Below are 17,726 nucleotides of genomic sequence, written 5' to 3'. Positions count from 1 at the left end.
TAAATCCAAATATCCTGTCTAATAAATAAGTGTGACTCACTGTACGTGTTCCATAGAATGTAGAAAGGCTGCACGGGATCCTGCTGCAGCTTCAAGTTGTCCCACAGTATCTGAATCAAGACGTGTTTACTGTCCTCCAACATCCACTGACGAGGGACCTGCAGGAAAAACAAACAAACAAACAAACAAAAAACAAAAATCAATTCCTGTCTTATCTTTGATCCTGTACATGTTTCTCACCTGGGAGTCCCTGTTGCAGTGCTCAGATGTGAGGATGAGTCCGGGCAGGTTGCTGGGCAAGTCCAGCCGTCTGAAGTACCACACAAGGTTCCAGAAGATAATAGGATGATGGTCCACCATGTCCGCTTCTGTAATTACTTGGTCGCCTTCATTTTCCAGAAGGCTCTCCAGCTCCTTCCACAGCACTAGTGGACTCAGGTATGGAACAGTCACTGGCTCAGGATTGTGGAGGCTCCAGTCAATATTCAGTGGGTCCTATACAAAATTTATTTTTTAACAAATTTTTTAACAATTCTTACAATAATTAGTCTTACAGGTTTTTTGTTGTTTGTCAGGTCAGAAAAAATGACACGAACAGCATTTTGGTTCATGTAGGCCACATTAACATTTGTTAAGTGTGGCCTTACAGGACCCAAAATGTGATGTTCACATATGTGGTCGCAATTATACATTAAAAAAAAATATATATATATATATATATATATATACACAGTATATATCATTATTGTACTTTTAAAAATATATATATTTTACGTATATTTAATGAATACATTCAAGAATCAATAAATTATTAATTAAAAGAAATTGATATAATTCAAAGAAAAAACAAAACACAAATACACCCTGGTTAAAGATCCCAATAACACGCTTAAGTTTTTTTTTTTTTTTTTTTAAACATCAATAGAAGTCCAATTTCTTTAAACTGGAAGGAGTTGCTGTGAATGCCAGTGTTTCAGTGCCTTTGCCAGCGCAAAGACTGGGAGGTACTGCTAGTGATCATTCGGGTTACAAAAAGAGTGAAAATTACGGTGGCCGCGCAGTGCCAAACACAACGGCAAATCGAAAAACACAACAGCAAATTCAAAAACCAAAACGGCTAATCACATAACAAAAAACAAAAAAAGGAAACGTCAAATCACATTAAAAAAGATTTTTAAAAAACACAACGACATCACATAACAAAAAACAATTTAAAAAAACAATGGCAAATAAAAAAACAATAGCAAATAACATAACAAAAACCCAAATAAAAAAACTAACAAATCACATAACGATAAATAAAAAAATGAAAGTACATTAAGGAACCGGAAAAGATAGGTAAAGTAAAAAGAGGAAAAAAAAAAGTAAACTCATCACTGATTGGACGAATCCACCGGACCTGTTGTGTTTTTCGATTTGTCGTTATGTTTGGTACTTCACGGCCACCGTAGAAAATGCCTGCGACAAAACAACATTGCAATACGATACATAAAATTTATTCGGCTATCAGTAATGTGGGACATACAGTAGTTTCATTCAAGCGGCTGGGTAAACTGCCCGACATCGGCATAAAAGGGCTGCATTGGGTCATATCACCCATAGGACCAAAGGCACTGACGCTTCGAGCCATGGCCATTCCGGAACAAAGACCCCCATGGCGCCAGTCTGAGGGGATGTCGATACCGTGAGATTTGGCAGGTCGAGTTCTGTGAAGATAAAACCAGCTTAGTTACAGGTAGTATGTCGAGGTGTGATATTGTCACATCTTCCTACCTCGAGCTCACTGAACAGTTTTGTATAGAAATCATAGAGGAGGGAGGTGAGATTGTTTTGTTAGGACAGGGGGTAGACAAAGTGGACGTCCCTGTGTCAAAGCCTGTGGAGGCCGAATATGAAGAGCTCATCGCATCATCCACGGATGTGCTTCCCTTTAAGAACAACCTAGGCACATAAGGACATGGGTATCAAGTACGAAATAATGTAGAGTACTAATGCTTGGATTAAAAAAATAGATCAAATCTACTGACACACTACCTAACAATGATCTGAATAATCCTGGATGTAGGCTACTCAAATACTTTTGAATCTATTGAAATAGTCCCCAAAAGCGATCTAAATACTTTTGGATGTAGTACAATTGTCCCTAAAAATTACTGAAACTATTAAATATTGTGAAATACTCACCAAAGGTTATATTGGTACTCCTAGAAGTATACATTTTAAAAGTTTCCTTAACACTCATTAAAGGTAACCTTGTGCTGAATTTTTTTAATGCATAATATGTGTCAAAATGAGTTTAACCTGGTTGAAGTTTGTCATCTATGGTTTGTAATTTTTAATGAAGTTGCTTTTGTAAGTTAACCACCTCAGCAAACAAGCAGATTTGAAATCTTGTTATAACAAGTACAGTGGTACCTTGACTTACGAACAGAATTACACACAGAACCTTCAGGTTAAGACACGCCTTAATGGGAAAATATTGCCTCTTGTTACAAAAGAAATTTCAGGATACGAATGGTAAAAATACACTATGGCTGAGTCTCGCAGCTCCCAGAGTTTACTGAACGTTGGCTATTGCCTAGTATTCGTGGCATCCAATTGGCTATAAGGGACCTCTACTGTATGTGTATGCGTGTATCTCAGCGTCCTCATTTGCCTCTCGTGTTCCGACAGCTTTACATGAGTATTAACTTTTATTCTCCTCTTTTTACGTTTTTTAAAAATTTCTTTATGCACAACAATTTTATGTTTATTGTGCAATAATCTAATTGTATCATGTATTTGTTACACTGTTATACTTTACAAAATATGTATGCCTGAATTCTGGGGAGCTTGGAACAGATTAGGGTATTTACATGGAAAACACGTCTCTACCTACAGAATTTTCAAATTACGAAGCTACTTCCAAAACCAAGCAGTGGAAGGTCTTAATATAAACACTTGCCCACTACCACACCCACTCCCAAATGGGCAGTCAGAGCAAAGACTAAATTTAAACATCAAATATTCAAGATTTCCAGTCAGTCACATTTGAAAATCCCGCAATTTGCAGAGGCCAGCAAAGATCTGGTCATTTTCAATGCAAACTGTCCTGATATGATGCTGTCATGATAAATGATATCAAAGGTTATTAAAAAAAAACAATATTAATGGAAGATCACCTTAAAAATTACACAAGTCAAAAGGTTTACTTAAAAATGATCGAAATGGTTTGTAAAGGTTTCATCCTATACTGTAGAATACTGCACTATATTGGTATGCTACTGATGGCATCTAGATTAAGAATGTGGAAATGCTTTGTCTCAAGACCTGCCGGGTCCTCTCGTGTCCCTTATCTCTACGTTGAGAAAAGGCAAGAAGGGGTTTCCACAGAAGGGGCAGATGGTGTTTAGATTGGAGTCATCAGCTGTCCAACCAGCCATGATTTCCTCATCGTAGACTAGACAGTCACAGGTCTTACAGCGCGAACAGCTGGATATCAGCAGCTGGAACAAATACAACAAGTGCAAAAAAAAAATTTTTAAATCACAAGACGGAAAAATAGTGTACAGTTCCGTGAAAAAGTTCTGACCCCTTCATGATTTCTGTGTTTGAATATTTAACACACACAGAGTTCATTAAATCAATTTTAATATCACGGAGACACAAGATTTACTATACAGGGTATTTAAAAAAGATTGCTCCAAGATTACCACACAATATTTTAAAGAAACAGATTTACTATTAGTGGGACTTGCTTTAGGGTTAACTTTTTATTATGTACTTCTCCACCAGTAAAAAAAATGCGGAAAAGAAAAATGAATATAAAACGTCTAGAAAATTTGTTATTGATGAATTGCTCTCACTGTTAAGTAAATTGATATTGAAATCGCCATGGACATGACATATTTTATCCTCCACCTTTGTTATGTCTTCCTTTATATCTGCTAATGCTTCAGTGAATGAATTGATGTCAGTGCTCGGCGGTCGGTAAATACAAGCAATGATTATGTTTTTTTTTTGTTTTTTTTAGCAAAGAGAGTGCAGGAGGGTATTTCAATGAAAACTGATTCTGCTCCAGCTGGTACAAACTTTGAAACCAAATCATCTCTCAAAATGAATTGCAACAGTTTACCTTATGAGCTGCGCTCAGCTAGACTATATCAAAGACCCCCCCCACACACACACACACACATGTAGGTCCCCATTAGAAAGTTTTCACTCTTCCAAGACATCTTGAAGCTGAGGGATGATTAATAAACATTATTGTATACAAACACCTGCTCAAATAAACTGAAAAATAAGATCAGTATTTCTAAGAGGGTGCTACTGTATATACAAATATATATCAAAACCAAAATATACCAAAGCACCAATATTTTTGTCTATCTTAGCACTAAAACCCATGGGTCTCCAAGTGTTAAAAGTGAAAAACAATAGAAACTCCTGCTTGGACACATGTGTTCTACATACCTTGCAGTTTTTATTTAATGTTTTACAAGTGCTCAATGTGGCAAACACTGGCAGCACAGACATCAAGCTAATAGAGCATTCTTCCCAAACAGGATGTCACGGTCCAACGTGTTGATTGCAGCTGTTTTTCGATATCAAGTAAATATCAATTAGATGAAAAATTGAAATAAAAACTTGAGAGTACTGTCTGCACTATACATGTCCAAGCTGCAGTTGTTTTTCATTTTTGAAATACCGACATCTGATTTTGGCACATTCTTTTCGCAAACCCCTGCAGTAAGGCATAAAAAACAATCCAAACCTATTTGGCCCTATGTGAAAAAGTAATTGTCCTCTTCAAACTAATAACGGGTTCTGCTGCTGAATTCTGCCATATTGAAGTGTTTTCTAGCATGAACTGTCCATTTAAGGTCACACCACAGTATCTAAATTGGATTTAAATCCGCACTTTGACTTGGCCATTCTAAAACCTTAATTTGGTCTTTTTTGAGCTATTCAGAGGTGAACTTGCTGGTGTGTTCTGCATCGTTCTCCTGCTGAGTGATCCTAGGGCCTTGAATGGAACAAACTGATGGTCGTTCTGCTTTAGGATTTTCCGGTAGACAACAGAGTTCATTCATTCACTTAGAATGCCAGCACCATGCTTGACTTATGATACGTTCTTTGTTTTTATCGAAATCTGTGCCCTTTCTACTCCAGATAATATGGGCAGTACGCCTTCTAAAAAGTTACATATTTACCATATTCATAGCAGTTTTTTTTTTTTTCTCTCCATAGTTTGGCTAGGGGTACGACTAATACTCTGGAGCAACTAATGTATGAAATTATTAAGACATTATTATATCATTTATATGTTATTTTGGTGTGACACTGATTGTTTGGCAAACTTGTTAGCATGTTCTTTAGGCTATAGTTATCTGAATAACTCTTAATACAGTAGCTATGTTACGTTATATACCGGCCACGTTCACATTTCGTTGTTCATGCATCATGTTTTTCTTTTTCTTTAGACAGCGGTGGGTTTTGCCTGGGAACTCTCCCTTGTATGCCATTTGTCGTCAGTGTCTTTCTCATGGTAGAATCACGAACGCTGACCTTGACTCAGGTCAACAAAGCTCGCAGTTCCTTGGATGTCATTCTAGGTTCTTTTGCACTGAGTTCAGGTGGGCTGAGAGGTTTATTTACACTAAGCCACACGGTTGCTAACTGTCATATGCTATTGTTTAGCCACAGCTGGATTCATTACTTTATTAGTTTTCATCCTTCACACAGCCGCTGGAAACAGAAATGTTGTGTAATCCATCTGCAGACGACCGTCATGATTTTACGACACTATGCGGGCAGAGGTGGGTAGTAACACGTTACATGTACTCGGTTACATTTACTTGAATAATTTTTTGAGAAAAATATACTTTTAAGAGTAGTTTTACTAAGCTATTACCTTTTACTTTTACATGAGTAGATTTGTGAAGATAAAACACTACTCTTACTCTGCTGCTTTGGGCTACACAAGAATCATTACATGTTTCCTCTTTATTCTACATATTAGATTTATTAATTTTTTTGCCAGCGATGCTTAGAGACGTGCCTTGTGTATTACCGGGGTAGCTCTATCGATTTCACAAATCAGAAGTCGCAACAATAATCACGACACCATTATACCAATCAGACGCAAGCTTGCCGTTCTATCTTCACGCCAGCCTGTTCAATCATGTGGTGTCTTTAAAGCACCCTAAAAAATGAAGTATTTGACATAGAGTGCTGCCCTCAACATGATTCGAAAGTGTGGATTTTATTCTCTCTCTCAGTTTTTATTTGGCACCAATTGACCACGGAAAACCGGAGGTATGATCCTTTCATTTCAAAATAGTAATTATGAAGGAACGTTTTACTAGTCAAACTATCTTCTCCACCAGAGGGCAGTCATGCTCTTTGGACGAATAATACTTCATTTATTTAATTTTTTTTTTGTCGTCGGAATCATTATTTTTTTTGGATTTCTTTGGCTTAGGGTGGTTATGTAATGGGTTATTATAAAGTATCATAATAACAATAGTCCATATAGATAACCTTGTGCTCAGAAAAAAAATAACATTGTTAAAAAAATAAAAAATTCAACAAAAATGTAAGCAGTTACTCAGAATGTTACTCATTACTTGAGTATTCTTTTCACAAAATACTTTTTTACTTGTACTAGAGTACGTTTTTTTGAACGACTACTTTTAATTTTACTTGAGTAATATTATTTTGAAATAACGCTACTTTTACTTAAGTAAAATTTTTGGCTACTCTAACCGCCTTGGTATGCGGTTGTGCGCTGGTCCTCATTGGAAACACAGCGCTGGTCCTCTTGGGAAACGCAGTCTTCCTTAAGGCAAAACACTACTGCTTTTGTCCACCGGCGTCGCGAAACTCGACCAAAGCTGAAAAGTTACCAAGTGTTGGTTGAAAGCTACACTTTATATTTCCTTGGGTTGTCTCTGTGTGATATTACAATTAGTATGATGAACTTAAACCTTTGTGCGTGATGAACATGCAAATAATACAGAAATCAAGAAGGGGGCAAATATTTTTTCACAGTATCTTATCTTTGTGTCCATGTACTTTATGATTTGATTGTTTTCACCTCCATTGCATAATTATTGAAGATGCTGGTGTTGCTAGTGTAGCGTGAAGAGCCCACATCTGACTTGTCTGAAAGGGGGAAGCCAGGCGGGGAAAGTTCACCTGCAAGATTATGACAGATGATCTGAGTATGAGGCAAAATCTACGGCACATATGAAAGATTACAGTGGTACCTCGACTTACGATCCTTTCGACATGCGGCGTAAAATTTGACTCGCCATTTATCTCGACATATGACGACATGCTCGAAATACGACAATTTATGACGGCTCGCATTTTCATTGTTTTCCTGTGAGAGAAATCATGGGTCCCAAGAAGGTTAGTGCAGGTGGTGAAAAAAGGAAAAAGGTGACGCTTACCATTGAAATTGAGAAGAAAATTATGAAAAATATGAGCGTGGTGCCCGTGTGAGTGAACTGGCTAGACAACACTCACCGGTCCCCCGCCCACCACCACCTACACATGCACCCGCCGTCTCCTCTAACCTCCGTTCGCCAGTCTCTATAAGTTAAGGTAACAACTAAAACGCTTTTTAAAATTTCCATTTATTATTATTACAGGGTTAGATAGAGACAAGTGATTCACTGTAGGAAAAGCCAAAAAGAAAAGAATTATTATTATTATTCCGATTTGTATTTATAATTAATTTGTTATGCCATGTTTAATTACTGTACCTACAGTATTTATCAAGGATTGAGCCTAGGTTTTTGGGCTGTGGAACGAATTAATCTAAATATAATGTATTTTCATTGGAAAATACCGCTCGACATACGACCATTTCGACTTACAAACCACGTCCTGGAACGAATTAAATTCGTAAGTAGAGGTAGCACTGTATTAAAGATTGGGGGAAAACACTCGTACATGACTGTAAATTTTCAAATTAAACAGTGTGTTCTGGGAAATATAGGTAGGTAGTAGAGCTGGGAAAAAATATCATCTGGCGATATATCGCGATCCTTCATGTCACGATCCGAGTATCGATATTTTTTATGAATATTGATACTTTAGCTCAGAGGTCGGGAACCTTTTAGGCTGACAGCAGCATGAACACCACATTTTTATAAATGTAATTCCGTGAGAGCCATACAATATGTTTATGACTAAAAATACAAGTAATGTGTGCATCTAATGTAATTTTCAACACTTTTAAAGTACAATAAGTCTCTGAATTCTTTTTAATTATATTGTTATGCTGTTGCTAATCAATGATGAGTATTTCTTAACATTAATGCGATTAGTGCAGCATGTTTTCGTTGATGGCTTTGTAGTCTGGTTGATACTTAGTGGGGTTAAGCTTCATGCAGGCGTTGGGAAACTTATGCACAGAGCACCATCAGTGCACATCGAAACAAGGTTATGCATTGGTATTTTTTTTTCTTTGGCGAACTCAGTGAAGAACTTGAATAAATCCTCCCCTCTTGTTGTCTCTTTCATAGTCAAAACCTTGCAATCACGCTGAACTGGGATAAATAGCTTACGTCTGTTGACTCATCCAAAGAGAGAGAAAAAAAAACGTGCCGCATTTGTGTCCTTATGTCCTGCTGAAAAGTACGATACTCCTCATCTTTTTTTTTCTTTCCATCATCTCAAAAGGGTTTCTAACAACGCGGAAATCGAAACTGAAAATGAGGGAAGTTTACGTCCTGATCTCAAGCCCATGCGCACAACGGCCGCTATTTTCGACAGTAAAATACGGCAACCCCACTCGAACAGTGTCTCTGCCTCATCTGCGTTGCCTATGTGAATGATAGACACAACGAAATGTATGGTTGGCACTTTCCCACTAAAATTACTGCGAACCGGCTTTCTAGTCTCCAGTGACCCTCACCGTTTCGCGCAATGCGCAAAGCAGTATAACAAAACTTTTTTAAAAAAAATTAATAATTAAAGATTTGTCTGCGAGCCAGATGCAGCCTCAAAAGAGCCAGATCTGGCTCGCGAGCCATGGGTTCCCGACCCCTGCTTTAGATACTTCTCCTGTGCTGCGCCAACACAGAGCCGGCCACAAGCCAACAAACTCGAGATGTTACAATCTGATCACTATCCGCTGCTGCTTTTCTTGGTCTGCAGTGCGCTCGAGATTGCTTGTTAAAGTTAACGATGAGTGACAGCTGTTGAGGCTTTGATGTTGCCAGAGAAGCCTGGGAGCACTATACTTGAAAGATGCCGCATCGTTGAGCTTGTTTAAACACTTGCGGTAGTAGAGTGGCAATTCATGGTGTGTGTGTGTAAGTAGTGAGCAGCGTAAGCAGATTTGGGTGGACTGACTCAATGAAGCATTCTATAAAGACAAGTCTTTTTCTACGTTATTCTTGTTTAAATATAACTCAGTGGAACAGTAACATGTTTAAAACTTTTGACAATTTTTTCAGAATGGGATCAGGACTTGGTATAAAATCAAAAGTGTTTTAAATAGTTTTTGTTCTATTTTGCACAGGAACAGTTGCTGCAACAGTTAATGCACTTTCCTATGTAAAAAAAGACAATGTCAAATGGCATCAAGTTTAAATGGAGATACATGCCTGTGTGTTATTACAAACTTTAAAAGGTAAAAATGTTGCTATAGTTGAAGTATCGCAATACACATCAGATCGCTACATAGGTGTTGGGATATGTATCGGATCGTGACAAAAGCGGATCACTCCAGCCCAAGTAATTAGCATTAAAGCATTAGGCCAAAAGTTGACAAAAATCAGCGCGTAAACTGTACTTAAAGTAGTAGTTAATCAAGCTTTACCTATCAAACCTTATTTGTAGGTGACAGTAAAAAAAGCTGTTTGTGTATAGTTTAAAAAACAAGGATTATAATTTATGTACTGTATTTTTACCAGGAATCAGGGATGTTGGTCTTCTGAGGCTTGATGATGCAGTGGGGCTGTTTATCCTACTTTGGAAAGGGCTGGGTCTTGGACTCCTACGAGATCCCTTTGGGCCAAGAGGCCCATTCTTTTGTGGGGAGACGGCATAGCTCTTTGACTCCCTGTAGTGTTCCTCATCTTCACCAGAGAAGCAAGCCAAATCACCAACATCAAGTGAAGAAACATTGAGACGGTGACTTTGTGTATCCTGAGTAAGCACAGACCGAAACATTACTGATCAAACTGCAAACAAGCCAAACTAAGCCGATTGATCAGTGCTCCCACTAGTGCTGGCCAATATAGGAAAAAACATATCCCTTTACAGGCAATTTTTATTTGATGAAAATTTGACTGTGAAACATTTTAATTTCCTTTTTGTTTTACATAGGTTTACCAGCTGTTATTAAGTAATTTTTTGAGTGCGGAATTGAAAACTAATCTACTAACTAGTTTTTTTCTCTATTGCATCAATATTTTTCTCCACAGCTGAACTACTTACTATGTTGTTAATTCATGCTAACAACTAGCCATTGTAAAAACAAGTTTTAAAAAAAACATGGCGGTCATGCCTGTTCTTTTCACACGTTGTATGTCAATATTTGAATATTTTCACAAAACAAAGACATACGTTTAGTACAGTGTTATTCATATTCTGGAAACCAAGGCTCTATATTTTAAAAAAACTTGACACGACAAAGAAAAACTGAGAATAGTAATGGATTTCACGCCCAAATATTGGTTTAAGGGAACTGTCCAATCTAAAACGACAAACATGTTCCCTTATTTTTTTTATTTATTTATTTTTTTTTTTTTACAACAGTTTTGAGTCTCCCCTACTTTACTTGGAATAGTGAAATGTGTGAAGGCAGAAGTTCAGGATTTGTGACATAAGGCGTAATCTACGACTTAGCAGGGGTTTAGTTAGTTGGTAGAGTTGATTTTAACAAATTCCGTTTGGTTTGCAAATTATTTGTTAGTTTCAGGGCTCCGTAGTGGCAAAGCTAGCGTGAGTCAACGGCACCATTATAGCATGCCAATAAAAAAACAATACAGATCTACAAACGGATCCAACATAGTCAAATAAATTGAAAACACAGATTATTGTCTCAAAACACCCATGCAGCCAAAAGAATGTCACACCAAACTGCCGTGATTCATTTCATTCTGCAGGGCTATTTTTTCAGACGCGTAATACGACCCCAATAAAGAGGATTGCTTCAGTCACTCGTTCTCACGCTGCATTCGAGAAAGGTGGGAATTCGGACTTATCCCACTTGGAGGGTACCAGTTGCGACCTTAAAGCATTCCAAGCGAATGAAAACAGCAAAGATGGCTGATTGCCAGAAGTTGTTTTTTTATTTTGGCCTTCAAAAGACATTCTAACCTTCAGCAAACTTGACTTCTCATAAGCGATCAAATAGTGGAGGCGTGCTAATGATATCTTTCCATATCAGAGATTGGAAACTCTGACTTCCCACCTTCTTCGAATGCAGCATCAGTCTGCTGAGTTAACGTACGGCCGGCAACATGGAGAAATGTGCATTATGAGGCTTTGGAAACATACAGAACGGTCAAAGGAAAGTTTCCACAAATTCCCTATGAAGAACGAGGAAAAATATAAACTGGTCACTTGCTGCTGGCTACGAAATAAAAAATCTGCAGTGAGAAAAAAAAACGATATGATATCACTCCGCCCTGCTCCTCTGCAGAGCTTCTGGATTACAAATTGCTGTTCATAGTATACTGCAATTATTGACATGCAATGGTAACTTTTAATAACTTTATCCTGAAAACATAGCCAACACTATTGATTGCATGGGTCATCGATGATTTTCATGTGAGCATATGTTGATTTTTATTGGCATTCTTAAGATGGTCCTATTGACTCGCGCTAGCTTATTCACTCCGGAGCCCTGAAACTGACAAATAACTTGCAAACCAAACGTTATTTGTTGAAATCAACTCCACCAACTAACTAAACCCCCGCTAACTCGAAAATGAAGCCTAATGTCAAAAATCCTGAACTTCCTCTTTAAGTAGTACTGCAGCAGAATGCTGCAAAAAAGTCTAACAGAAGAGGCACAGTAGCATAGAGTACATATTTTTGCATAAATGTATAGATATCCAATTATCTTGTGAGTGCTTTTAACCTTTAAGCCCAAATGAATAACAATTGTTAATAAATATTACTGTACTGAATTGGGCTGTCTCTGTGTGAGCTACATGTCTTGTTATGCTTTTAATTCCATTTTTTTTTAATGCATTATTCACTGCACAAGTTGGGAGGAGGAGTGACAAAAAGAGATCAGAAGTGTTCGCACTGAAATTGACTGTGGAATCCCCAGCATGCTTAGTGATGAACTTTTGTAAAAAAAAAAATTTAATTTAAAAAAAGTCATTCATAATTGTGGTGTTGGCGTTTTATTGCTTTTTTTTCGGTGCAGTCTCTCTCCATTGTAGTAATAGTCACTGTGCGTTCACCCACCTTATAATTTATTCCTTTTAATTACGGTAAATGTTTGCTTAATTTATGCACCATTAGTTTGGGTTGTACCCGAATTTATGAAACGTAGCGTTTTGATTGAGTCACTAAATATTGCTGATTAAAGTGCTAGCTCAACAGTGTAGTGGAGTCAGCATCCATATATTCATACACATAATAAATGGCGACAGTAACAATTAGGAAGGAAGTGACGATGATGGGAAGTTTACTATGATATATATCGTCGTATCGCCCAGCACTAATTCCCATTTAAAATAAACTCGAATGGGGGAAAAAAATGGAATGGCAGCAGAAACCAAAGCAACTCTGGTCAACTAATCACATTTTCTGAGTCCATTATGAATATATTAATGTATATGCATGTAGTTTAGTTTAAAGAAGTTGTAAGCACCGTGAAACCAGACTGAGGCCTTGCATTATGTGTGTTCAAACAGCAAATATACTTTACTTCCCCATTTGTGAGCTTCAAGAGTGTTAACCCAAACGTGGCACAAGCACACTTTTTGCAAATATTTCTGGAGTCTACGTTTCATCTAACTTAATATTTGAAAATAATAGTTCATACTGAATATGAATGTAGTATATTCATATTTAATCATTTTAAATCTTAAGGATGTTAATATATATATATTTTTTACAACGAGTCTGTTCTCATAATATTGTTGTACGTGGGAAAAAAAAAAACAACAGCATACATGTACATGGGTTGTACCTTGGTTGGTGTGGTGTATGTGGCCAGACGTGAGTACCAACGACTGGCCTTCTCTGCAACACCTTTACCAGCAGAGACCATACTGGTTTTGAAAACATCCAAAGTTGGAGTCAGTAGCGTGTCGAGAGCAAAAGAAGAGGAGGGTGGCGAAGGGCTCGTGACTTGCATCCTACTTGTGTACTCCCTACATGTCTTTGCACGCGGGCTTGGACAAGGGCTCGGTGTGGTGCTAGCGCTGCGACGGGGTGGCGACGACCACAGCCGTTGACGGGAGACTGGCTGAGGTGGTGAAGGAGGGTGGAAGGTGCGAGAACGTGGGACCGCTGTAGTCCTAATAGAGGAGCTATGGGGTAAGCTAGATCGTCGTGCAGCAGAGCGTGAAGAAGGGTGGAAGATGAAGGGGCTAGCTGCGTCCTGCAAGTCCACGCTCGGCGTACGACTGCTCAGTGGGCTACCCATGTGCTTCATGTACAGCTCGATCTCCCTTGCCAAATGCCTGTTGGCAGTGAATGTGTTGGCGTCCTCTGGGGATGGGTCTTTCTTTTGCTGCTCTGACTGGGACTCAGCAGCAAGCAGGGATAGAGGGTCATTGCCAGTCTCTATGCCCGTGCGGTTCACAGTTCCGCTTGATGTCACATTGCTCATGCCGGAGTAACTTGGACTGCATTCAATAGGACTCTTAGGAGATCTGCAGGTTTGGGGAGAGGTGATTCCAAGTCCTGTGGTAGTTCTATCTAAATCCTCCAAATCAAAAATAGCCTCAACATTATTTGTGTCCTCATCACTGGAGTCCTGTCTTTCTGCTTCATCTTCACAAGCGCTGGTGACAGCAGTCTCCTTTAAATCGCTCAGTGCCAATGACCGAGGTCTCATGTTCTTACCGAGTTTGGAATTACAAAGAATTTTTGCGTCAGCACCAAGATGTCCTGCGATTTTAACTGGGTCAGTTTCACCCTGCCTCATACTCAGACCGAGCACAGTAGAGCCACGACCACGGGTGCATACTTTGTCACCACTCGGATAATGTCGCTTTACACCCTGCCAGTCAAAAGCAGAGCCACCGCCGACCACTTCTTCCAGAGTACTCTTGTGTCTCCTGAGCAAGCTGTTCGATTGGATCTCACCTATTTCTTCCAGAGAAGAAGTGAAGAGAAGACCTGCCACATGTCCTAAGAAAGGAAGGTGAGAGAGCACATCAAGATTAAACTGTGTTTCATTCCATGAATATGGAATACGCTTTTCAGAAAAAAAACATCCGTAACAATAAACATTTTTTCAAATGCTTTGTCCTCTATTGTGGCTTTGACATTTCCATGGAACAATTCTGAAAATTGATGACACATTCTTTCCTTTAATCCTCTGAAATGTGGAACACACATGGAAAACAAATGTTCAGAGGAGAGAACTTGAACATTTATTTTTAAGTTCTCTTCTCTGAACATTTGTGTTCCAGTTATTTTACTTTCCATCACCATTAAATTGCAGTCTTTCAACTGAGTTGTACAAGTAAAACCTAACAGATACTGTATAATGGGAAAAAAGAATTTATATTACTTTTTTTTTCATTTCACCATAAAGAAAAAAAGTGGGAAGAAAGTCATTGTTACAAGGGTGTGCAGACTTACCAACGTACTTCATTGCACCATAAAGAAAAAAAGTGGGAAGAAAGTCATTGTTACAAGGGTGTGCAGACTTACCAACGTACTTCATTGGGTTTTCCAAAAACATGTACAGTGGGGAGAACAAATATTTGATACACTGCCAATGGGTATTCCCCATTGGCAGTGTATCAAATACTTGTTCTCCCCACTGTATGTTAGGTAAATTGAAGAATCTCCATTCTCTATACAGTGGACTCACATAATGCGACCACTATCCATTCCATGACCAAGCTCTTAACGTGAATGTGCTCGTATCATAAATGTGTTTTCTCCATAAGAAATAAGTGATAATAATTGTAGTTAATGTGTGCAATACTACCCACGACCCCCAATGTCACCTCTAAACAGTAATTCAAGGCATCGTTTTTAAAGATAAATACAGTGGTACCTCAACATACGAATTTAATTCTTTCAAAAACCTGGTTTGTATGTTGAAATGGTCAAATGTCGAGCGGAATTTCCCATAACAATAAATTATAATTTGATTTATTCGTTCCACAGCCCAAAAACCCACGCCAAATCCTTAATAAATACTGCAGGTACACTTACAAATAGCAATTACACATAGCAAAACAAATGAATTATATATACAAATTGGAATAATAATAATAATAACAATGTAACCAACTGGGTTATAATGTGGTGGTTGTGTTTTGCATGCTGCTTCTGAACGCACCGTGTGATTGTCGAGAGAGGTGCGGGAGAAATTTTACTTTCTCTTTCCATGTTCTGTTGTTGTTGACTTCAGCGAACAGTATCCGTGTTGTGTACCACAAGTTCTGAAATAAATGATTAAAAACCTGAAGAAGCTGGCAACTTCCTTGCCGATATTACAATAATTATATTAATAGTGAGAGTTGTCCTCGAGATCATAGACATATTGTGGCTGCATTGTCAAGCCAGCACACTGATGTGCGCACCTCGCTCTTATTTTTCTATCATTTCCTTATTAATGTCAATGGTAAGCGTAACGTTTTTCCCCTTTTTTCCAACACCCACACTAACCTTCTTGACACCCATGTTGATTTCTCTCCCAAGAAAATCCGCCGTGCGTCCGTCTTGCGGGAAAACAGTGAAATTGTAACGCTGACATGAATCGTCATATTTCGAGCATGTCGTCATGTCGACATAAATGACTAGTCAAATTTTACGTTGGATTTAGAAAGGATCGTATGTCGAGGTACTACTGTAATCTAAAAAATTAATTTAAAAAAAAAAAAAAAAAAAATTTTTTTATATTTGTATTTTTAACAAGCACTTACCATGAGGACTTGAGTGTTCTAGCGACGTAACAAATGTGCGAGTTAGGCAAGTTTATATACTCTTTACACAGTTCGCTAACACGCACACCTCTTTTCATGTTTTCCTATTATTTCTTGCTTTGTTTCAATTCCAAGCATATTTTTTTCTCACCACTGTCTTTGGTCGCCATTTTCTTGGGGTACATGGTTAATGTTCACTTCTAAGCACAAATGTTTTGGGTGCACTTTGACAGAAAATTCTTTTACTGGAGACACTGAAAGTGAGTGGCAGACAGGAAGATATCCTGCTGATGCGATATGTCCGTATGCCCTCTTGTGGGACGCTGAGGCACTTGGAGATGCCAAGTGAGCGAGAGAGAGGCTTTTCTTGCGCTCATACGGTGAAAAAATTCCTTTTTCCGTAGTGATGATGCTTGTATCGAGAAAAACTAAGGTCTGGTGTTTGTATCACGAGGGACCACTGTAGTTGCAAAAATGAGTTGGATTGTTTACAGACTTGAAACCAAATTCAACTGGATCATAAATGGTGTATAAAATGCATTAATGCATGGAATTACTGCTCCTGTTTGTTATTTGAAATTAAAATGTAGATTTGGGAAGAAATTTGACAGATATTAGCACACCCAGGTGCTCTTACCTGTGCTTGCAGAGGTCTTGGCGCTACTTTTGAAATTGTCATAATGACAGGTTCTTCGAACGATGCCTCGGGAATGCATGGAAGAACTGACTTCCGTGTCCAGTTGAGGTAGACAGTCTTTACTTCCTTTGGTGCTCTCTGTTTCAGACACTAGAAATATAGAAAACACTATTCATAATCTTACCACAAAACACATTAACATATTCCTTTCCCCAAAGCATACAAAATATAAGAAGATGTAAGTTCAAATAGACTACTGACAAGAGCTGCAGTCACTCTCTTTCTTGTCATCCTTGACATGAACAGAGTCCTGAGCACAGCTGTCTCCTCTGCGAACCTCCTCTTTGGACAGTGAGTTATAACCCAAATCTGATTGGTCTCCTAGAGAACAGAGGATATAGCTAAATTAGCTGATGAAATGTAGAGGAATAATAGAGAGATGAGAGAAGTTCCGTGATACCAAAGCAGGGAATCATTAGTTTCAAAATAAGAGTACAAAACGCAAAGGATGACTGTTAGCTACACATGCATAACTTACATCCGTTAAGCGAATCACACTGTTAAACTGTGCAGAGCAATTCCCTGTTACACACTACATGCGTCTGAAGAATGAACTGTGATCGTGTATGAGAAAGTCCTTTTCCTACTTTCCAATTGTGCTGGCTCACCGGGGTGCTAGAAGTCACTTACAGCAGGGGGTGGTGTGGATGTTTTTGAGTGTTTCCCGTCCAAATGCAGCAGTTTCGTTCCAAATTTGTTACGCTCGTGTGTTTTCTCCATACAAGGCGTGCAAAAAGGCAGTACAAACGCATGTTGGATAGTTTAGATAGCTGGATGGAACTATCATCCTTATCATTTTCATTTTCGACCTTGAATTAAATTTTAGAAAATGTTGCTGTTTTGTAAAGAAAAGTATTGCTCATTCATTTTCCCGCCATGTTAATGCCCCCTCTGTCAACAGTTAACTTTTCCAATAGTGCCTTATTTAAACGTGACCCAGTAGCATGCAGTGT

General features: G+C 38.4%; 1 protein-coding gene across 4 annotated transcripts in view; it reads right to left on the bottom strand.

Moving 5' to 3' along the window:
- Window positions 1–17,726, bottom strand: part of LOC130916069 (C-myc promoter-binding protein-like) — a 90,287-nt gene that overhangs the window by 17,449 nt on the left and 55,112 nt on the right. For all 4 annotated transcript variants that reach the window (XM_057836456.1, XM_057836471.1, XM_057836462.1 and 1 more), the window contains 10 exons: window positions 16,975–17,094; window positions 16,714–16,863; window positions 13,154–14,322; window positions 9,909–10,146; window positions 7,079–7,179; window positions 3,310–3,485; window positions 1,774–1,941; window positions 1,526–1,706; window positions 241–495; window positions 41–158 (listed from right to left, as the gene is read on the bottom strand). In XM_057836456.1, the coding sequence (XP_057692439.1) occupies window positions 41–158; window positions 241–495; window positions 1,526–1,706; window positions 1,774–1,941; window positions 3,310–3,485; window positions 7,079–7,179; window positions 9,909–10,146; window positions 13,154–14,322; window positions 16,714–16,863; window positions 16,975–17,094 (2,676 nt within the window). The remainder of the gene's footprint in view (window positions 1–40; window positions 159–240; window positions 496–1,525; window positions 1,707–1,773; window positions 1,942–3,309; window positions 3,486–7,078; window positions 7,180–9,908; window positions 10,147–13,153; window positions 14,323–16,713; window positions 16,864–16,974; window positions 17,095–17,726) is intronic.

The sequence above is a fragment of the Corythoichthys intestinalis genome, chromosome 1 (genome assembly GCF_030265065.1).
Source record: "Corythoichthys intestinalis isolate RoL2023-P3 chromosome 1, ASM3026506v1, whole genome shotgun sequence".
Taxonomy (NCBI): domain Eukaryota; kingdom Metazoa; phylum Chordata; class Actinopteri; order Syngnathiformes; family Syngnathidae; genus Corythoichthys; species Corythoichthys intestinalis.
This window is presented reverse-complemented; position numbering and strand designations above follow the sequence as displayed.